Below are 8,268 nucleotides of genomic sequence, written 5' to 3' on the forward strand. Positions count from 1 at the left end.
GGAATCACATTTGGGTGGTCGATTCGGAGTCGATGCTCGCCGCACAGACAACGGAGATCGACTCCTTCAGTTGTGTGCTGATCACGAACTGTTTCTGGCAAGTGCGAACTTTCAACATAAACGTTCGCACCGTGTGACCTGGCGGCCGCGGACCCAGTTGGACCACGTGGCCATCAGTCACCGGCGGAGAGCCACAAATCAAGACTGGCGTTCCTTCTGGGGCACACCACTTGATTCCGATCACGCCGTGATGCGCGCACGCTTGACAGTTCGTTTCCCTTCAGACCGTTGCAACTCGGCAAGAAGCATGCCAATCCACTATATTCGACGAACTCCCATAGCTCAACAGTATCGAACTGAGCTAAACTAACAACTCTCCACAGTAAAACAATACTGTGGTGACAGTAAACATGCGGATGAAGCGTCCCAAAATGCGAAAGGGGCTATACTAGCGGCGTTCAGCGCTGCCTGCCCGACTTCTCCAATTCGACCACAGGACCACTGGATGTCGTCGAGGTCGTTATCCATGATTGATGCCAGGAAAGCCATACCAGCAACCAACGAGTACGAGGGCGCACGCAAATCCCTCAAACGCCAAATAGTGAAGAGTCTAAGGAAAGACCGAGAGCTCTGGTGGACATCGAAAGCTCGGGAGATGGAGAGGGCTTTTGCTACGGGAAACAGCCGTGTCCGTTATAAACTGATACGATCGACTGGCCCTAGGAAAGCAAAGGTCAGCGAAACGATAAGTGAAAAAGATGGCACATTAATTCACTCGCAAAAACGTCGACTGGAGAGATGGGCCGAACACTTCGAACAGCAGTTCAGCTGGCCTCCTGCAACACAGCCGGTGGAGAGAGTGCATACGGGCGAATGGAATGTAAGCCTTGATCGCCCTACGGAAGAAGAAATAAGGTATGAAATAGCCGTACTGAAACGTGAGAAGGCACCAGGACCGGAAGGTCTGTATCCAGCCCTCTTCAAAGAAGGCGGAAATTCCCTGGTGACCCACTTGACAAAGCTTATTGGTACTATGTGAGACGAAGAGCAAGTGCCTGCAGAATGGGGCATGTCGACAGTTATCCCTATCTTCAAAAAGGGTACACGGACGCTATGCGAAAACCACCGTGGCATTAGCCTGTTAGCTGTGGCATCGAAGGTGCTCTCTGGCCTTATCGTTCGAAGGTTGACTGAACACAGGGAGAGGCAGATCTGTGAAAACCAAGCTGGGTCCCGTCCTGCAAGAGGTTGCATCGACCATATCTTCACCCTCAGACAGATTCTGGAAAAGCAACACTGCTTCCAGCAACCAACAATGGTTGTTTTTCTTGATCTGAAAGCTGCCTTTGACTCTGTGGACCGCCAAGCACTATGGCAGTGTCTGTGGAGCAAAGGTGTCCCCCATAAATTCTTGAACCTCATTAAGGCGCTGTACGCCAACTCCCGTGGCCGTGTAAAGGTCTACGGGAAGCTCTCTCCTGAGTTCACCACATCAAGTGGTGTCCGACAGGGTTGTCCTCTTTCACCTTTCCTCTTTAACTTCGTCATTGATACGATCATGGAAGACTCACTACCAGCCTCTAATGCCTGTGGGGTCGAAGTGCTCCCTGGGCCTCCGCTCACAGACATCGAGTACGCAGACGACATAGCTCTTCTAGGATCTGACCCCGTGGCATTGCAAACAATACTAAATAATCTAAATAATTCTGCCTCGCGGTTTGGTATGCGCTTCACACCTGCAAAGTGTAAAGTGCTACTGCAAGACTGGGTGGGCTCGAACCCTAGCCTCATGCTTGCGGATGAACCGATTGAGGTAGTAGACAAATTTGTCTACCTGGGCAGCTGTATCAGTCCCGGTGGTCTCGCGAAAGATGATATTTCCATCCGGATTGGGAAGGCCAGAGCAGCTTTTGCGAACCTACGTCACCTGTGGCGTAGGCGTGACATCAGCTTCTCTGTCAAGGGTCGAGTTTACAATGCTGCGGTGCGCTCCATATTACTATATGGATCAGAAACCTGGCCGCTGCGCGCCGAGGACGTCAAAAGACTTTCAGTGTTTGACCATCGATGTCTTCGGAGCATTGCCCGAATCTGGTGGGAACACCGGATCAGCAATTCTGAAGTACGTCGAATGGTATTCGGGAGAAATAACTCACCCTCGATAGATGAACTGATCACACTGCACAGGTTGCGCTGGCTTGGCCACATGCTGCGTATGCCAGTCGACCGACTTCCTCGAAGGCCTCTTTTCGCCCAACCATGTGAAGGGTGGAAGAGAGCCAGAGGCGGTCAAGCAATGACTTGGCAGCGAAGTATGAAAGCCATTACCAGCAAACTCAGCTGCGCTGGTCACTGCCGTCTTCCTGGATGGGGACCCCGAGACGGGCCACATCAATCACTAGAGAGATTATCAGACATCGCCCAGTCGCGCCCTCAATGGCGTTCGTGCATCATAGCTATTGCCTTCAATGCATAGCTCCTTCTCCAACCAACCCCCCACTTGACAGCCCACTTACAGTGCTGGATTTATGCACCAATTTATCAGCTCGCGCGTGCAATGCACAGCTACCTACCCCCCCCCAATCATCGGTGAACGAAACTGCGGTAGCTACAACCACTGTACGACGAGTACGCGGTTCTTACAGCTGACAATGACGATGATGATGACACATCAATGCCAAGCGAGTCCAGTGCGAGGGCAAGAGCGAATTGTTGCCTTCTCGCTTCAGAGGGAGCACATTGAACGCAGTCAGACAGACTGGGCGCCGAAGCTTGGATAGTGATTTCGAGATGCCTGAGGATGTCCGCGCTGGATGACGCGCAGATATTGTTCGCAAAGCCGATGCAGGACGAACGGAGTAATCAGTCCTAAGTATTTGGCTTACAAGAAGAGAGATATTAATAAGGTAGGGAGAGGGGGAGAAAAAGTATGTAAAAGAGTAAGAGAGGCACCAGCAAGAGCCTGTTTTTGCTCACTCACCCGGTTGTATGCATCAACGTGAACCGAACGATGGCAGCCCGCGACGGCGGATGTGGCATGAGTTTATTTGTATGTGTGCAATTCATGGTTGTACGTGGGTTGGGATTAGGGTCCTCAAAAAGAACCTTTCGCTCACAGGCCAAACCAATAGTCAGCGGTGTATGGTGGGAAACGCAAATAAATAACTGCTTTCACGGAAAAATTCGACACATGTTTCAGCCCCAAATCTGGAGGACCAGGAGACTACGTTTGTCAGGCGTCTAATCATTGACCAACCTGGTATGAGATCGCAAGTGTCGCACGGACAGCCCCGTGTATAGCTCAGTGGGTGGTGGAGGCGATGCTTCCCTACGGACATGAACATGGATCCCTCTGAGTTCAGGCATAAAGGCTGTTGGTGTTCCAAAATAGCTTTGTACAGAGCAGCCCATGTTTTATATCTACCTGTAATAGAATTCTAAGGGTGCAAGTCCGCTTTCTCGGTGAACCAAACATTGGAAGAGCAAAGTAATAAGTCCCGTTTTTCAGGTACGCAAAGATGAGACGTGGCCATCATTGAACCGACAGATTGAGGCAGAGATGAGCAGAGTCGGCAGAGCTAGCGGGCAGAATCTCGGATGGTTAAATAAACTCTTCTGCAGTCGTGACTTCATACTGAATAAGTTTAACACATGTGATGTGTTGTAACTCCTTGAATACCACAACAGAGACTAGTCGAGTTGCACAGCACATTGGTTTCCAAGACAGCAGAAGCAACATGAACATTGGGGGGCATCCCTAGAGGCAGAAATGTCTGAAAATACCCAAAGATGGATAGTGGAGGACAAAACAGGTGAAATATATCAGTAACGAGCAGAACGTACGCATTGGTAGAATTCTCTATACCGACCACGAGTCATGGCAGGCTGGTCTCGCCGATAAACTTTGCCGATTTGGTAACGTTTGATATTCTTAATTTTGTTCATCGCCACATAGCGTGCGAAGGGAACCTAATTACAGGATCAATGAAATTGGAAAGCAACCTACCGTTAGGTCATAACGGAGGGATAGAAGTTCACCCCCTTGGTCCTGCAGATCGTATATGAGTTTGGAATCTTCACCATATTTCCCCGTTAGAACTTCCTGTGCATTTTCGTAGAACATTTACAGCATACCTTAAGTTCAAATACAGGTGTATCGATAGTAACAGCATCGTGACGTTTAAAAGACTGGATAATTGTGGAAAACACATCTTCCAGAACCCTCATTTGGAACGGATTCCGATCTCGCGTGCCCTGAGCCGATAGGTGATAAATAGATATCCAGCTTACCTTAGGGACCTTCAGAAGGGTCTTGGAGGCATCTCCATGTGCCACTGAGGCATTGGCAAGACGCGATGCCAGTTTGTCAACCTCAAAAGGGATGAATGGATAACTTTTGGATGAATATTACCACACCTCACGGATAGAAGTCACTTTATAAAATGTAGTACAGGATAAAGACCTAAAAGCTATTAGCATGTTCATGGGATTCTCGGGCACATGAAGGAACTAGGTCAGAAGCGACAGTTGAGTAGTGCACCTCAGGTTTTCCAGTAGACCCGGGGACAATATCTACTTCGATCGATAAGTTCGAGTGGACCTCTAAAAAGATAAGTGTATGAAAAATGTACTGTGCCTCGCAAAAGAAATTCTGGTAATGTCAGTATTTTTGAAGAAAAATGACGAAATAACAACTGTCAGTAAACAGCACATTTTACATGAACAGAGCGTCATTCAGATGGAACTGCTGCAATGAGTCGTTCCTCACCCAAGCGTGAATGAGCACCTAAGTTCATCATTTGCATTGCAAACTGGACTAAAAAGCATCGAGCCTAATAAACAGTACAGTACAGTACATGTCCAAGTAGCATATTATCTTGAGAACAGCAGCCTCCAGAGATAACTGCGGACCCATTCCTATTCGGAAAAGAAGGACTAGGTACCCGCATATTTGCCCAGAGTACTTCGACTGTGCGGCTTCGCGTGCGGTCCAAGGAGAATGAATAAAGCAGTATTATTAAGCGAATTCGAAAGGATTATTCGCAAAGCCGATAGAACTGAAACGTTTGTGTGGGCATCGAATCTCGCACATATTTGAGGTCCGATTCGGAACCGGACACTTGACTTTTGATTGGTGAGGCTATGCACAATCGGCTAGACTTTCGGTCCCTTCCCCTTAGGTTCACATCGGCTGAAGGTCCCACATAAGCTCAGTGCAGAGATGCATCAGTGCAGTATAACGTGACAAGCCAACTAAGTAAAGGTGACAGATAATTGTATCATATTTTAGTTAAACTACTCCTCTTTAATCAGGCACGGATGTACACATCTAATAACCCGACTCTATATAATACTTGTAGGTTATCAGAAAGAATTTATGATAAATTCAACTATACAGGTTTCTCTTTTGAGGAAATTCAGCAGTAGGATATAATGAACATTTACCTTCGCTTGTCCATTGGTATTCACTTGATTACAATCCGTCATGTTTGTTGCCAGCACAAGTTGGGTATTTACAAGCACAGTGAACCGAGTACTTGGGTATTATTCGTAAAGATGCGGCTACTTAGAGATGTAATTGGGCGAAGTAGTTCAGCTGAAATGAATACAAAAAAGCAACTTGACGCTTTCAACCAATTCCAAACAGCTTTCAGGGACTGGCTACCTAAAGTCTCAGTACGGTCGGTGGTGGAAGTATTGGGGAAGCGAGTAAAAACGTCATTTAAGCCCCATGAAATGCTCCCAAGAGACCCAATGTGATGTAATCTCTACCGCTAAGGTCCTATTCAACACATCCAGGTGGAGGGTGTCTTCACCGAAGTAAAGGGGCTGACGGCCCAACCGTCACGAGAACAGGAATCGGCTCCGAGGGATTGAGCGGAAGAGATAACCCTTGGAATCCAACTGCCACGGTGGCGGTGCTGGCCAATCATACTGTGCTCGTTCCCCGCTGCTTGTGGATAGCACCTGAGTGTAAAGAGGCCGGAAGTGCATCCTCGGACAGAAGCCCAGTAAGATCAAGGGCCCAACCCACAACGAAGCTCCATAAAAATTCGGTGGTCTTCTGCAGTCAATTCCCTTCACATCACACCCACGGAGAGCAACTCACAAAGTTCTGACCCAGCGGCTGGAGTGACCAGAACGCAAGCTGTGATCTTAATCGCGAGAAAAAAGATTTTATAATCTGCTGGAACATTTGCACCCCTCCTAACCCTTCCAGCCAGAGTATCACCATTTGCATGTATACTTATCAGATACATCATACCCCGCAGAAACTCGATTACCAACCGTAGAAGAATCCAAGTGTCCGGAACAAACGTCCCCTAATTGCTCTGCCAGTGCGGACTGATTTAAAACTCAGGCCTCCGTGGTGTTGCCTTAGCATTGAGCAGCCGTATCAGTGGTACACTCGCTGCCTGGGCACCAATGTCTTCAAGAAGCACTGGCTCGCTTTAGAGGCACCCCCGTGGACGTGATAATGCTGCCACATATGGTCCACCGTTTGCATCAGATTCAGCCGTCAAGGAAGAATTCTACGAGTGATTAAGTCTGGCCAACAAGACATCCAGACAAGACATCCTGATAACAGCGTGTGATTTCGTAAAATTACTTTGCCTAGAAGGCAAATTTTGCCGAAACTGCTCGGAATCCGCTGGGATAAGACCGTAAATGTGGTTGCGCTTCAGGATGTAGCTCAGACACACAAACCCAATGGTACCAGGTGGAATAGGATTTGGCAACATGTTTGGTGGAGGTGAGAGAATCCCCAACGGTACGGCCATCGAACTGATAGATGACAGTGCGGACACCAGAGTACAGGCCTCCTCTGATTGCGGCAACTCTACTAACACCTGAGCAAGCAGATTACCACCAGGGGAGTTATTCGTTAGCCGATGAACCAGAGCACTGTCACAATGAGTCAGAACGATGGACAATTGGGCGACCGGTCCCCACAGTTGCATATTCAATTGACTGAAGTCACGCAATCCAGCTTGCTCCAGTATGAGACTCATCTTCCGACGAGAGGGACCGGAAAAATTAGGATCGTTCACATTCACTTCGCCTTCCCAGAGCACCGAATGACTCACCGGTGCTTGTGTGTCCAATGCGGACGACTGTGGTCGTTGCATGGATTGGGAGAGTTGATGTGAGCCCGAATCGAGGCGGCCAGAGGCAGTCAAAGAATTCGGATCCCGATGTGTACCAGGACCACCCGGGACGCCAGCCGAAGCGCCGGTAGAAGGTCTGCCTGAATTGACACTGGTCTGATATCCGGGACAGGAAGAGGGCAAGCCAGGTCGATATGCTTGCGAGTCGTACGGACGTGCTGTATTGCCACCCATCGCATGAGACGGTGGATGTCCAGTCAGCCACATTCCAGTGGAACCAGGGCCGGGAGAGATGGGAATGTTTTCTTTCATTTGGTATTCATTGGGCATCGATTGGGCAGGTGGACCACCAGGAGGGAAATGGATAGGAGTGAGTGAGCGAGAGCGGGCCCCTGGCAACCCATTGTCAAGCGATGCCAACTGGTATAATCGAAAAGATTGGTGCGGTGGATGAAGCGTGGCAAAATGTGAAAGGAGCTATACTAGCGGCGTTCAGCGCTGCCTGCCCGACTTCTCCAATTCGACCACAGGACCACTGGATGTCGTCGAGGTCGTTATCCATGATTGATGCCAGGAAAGCCATACCAGCAACCAACGAGTACGAGGGCGCACGCAAATCCCTCAAACGCCAAATAGTGAAGAGTCTAAGGAAAGACCGAGAGCTCTGGTGGACATCGAAAGCTCGGGAGATGGAGAGGGCTTTTGCTACGGGAAACAGCCGTGTCCGTTATAAACTGATACGATCGACTGGCCCTAGGAAAGCAAAGGTCAGCGAAACGATAAGTGAAAAAGATGGCACATTAATTCACTCGCAAAAACGTCGACTGGAGAGATGGGCCGAACACTTCGAACAGCAGTTCAGCTGGCCTCCTGCAACACAGCCGGTGGAGAGAGTGCATACGGGCGAATGGAATGTAAGCCTTGATCGCCCTACGGAAGAAGAAATAAGGTATGAAATAGCCGTACTGAAACGTGAGAAGGCACCAGGACCGGAAGGTCTGTATCCAGCCCTCTTCAAAGAAGGCGGAAATTCCCTGGTGACCCACTTGACAAAGCTTATTGGTACTATGTGAGACGAAGAGCAAGTGCCTGCAGAATGGGGCATGTCGACAGTTATCCCTATCTTCAAAAAGGGTACACGGACGCTATGCGAAAACCA

At 49.0% G+C, this 8,268-nt stretch overlaps 1 protein-coding gene across 1 annotated transcript in view; it reads right to left on the minus strand.

The window, feature by feature from the left end:
* T265_04925 (hypothetical protein) overlaps positions 1 to 8,268 on the minus strand; it is a gene marked incomplete at both ends in the record, with an annotated part of 20,746 nt that overhangs the window by 11,362 nt on the left and 1,116 nt on the right. The window contains 5 exons of the mRNA XM_009169793.1: positions 4,135 to 4,254; positions 4,291 to 4,371; positions 4,541 to 4,602; positions 6,611 to 7,529; positions 7,919 to 8,039. Coding sequence (XP_009168057.1) covers positions 4,135 to 4,254; positions 4,291 to 4,371; positions 4,541 to 4,602; positions 6,611 to 7,529; positions 7,919 to 8,039 — 1,303 coding nt within the window. The remainder of the gene's footprint in view (positions 1 to 4,134; positions 4,255 to 4,290; positions 4,372 to 4,540; positions 4,603 to 6,610; positions 7,530 to 7,918; positions 8,040 to 8,268) is intronic.

Source organism: Opisthorchis viverrini (assembly GCF_000715545.1).
Source record: "Opisthorchis viverrini unplaced genomic scaffold opera_v5_90, whole genome shotgun sequence".
Taxonomy (NCBI): domain Eukaryota; kingdom Metazoa; phylum Platyhelminthes; class Trematoda; order Opisthorchiida; family Opisthorchiidae; genus Opisthorchis; species Opisthorchis viverrini.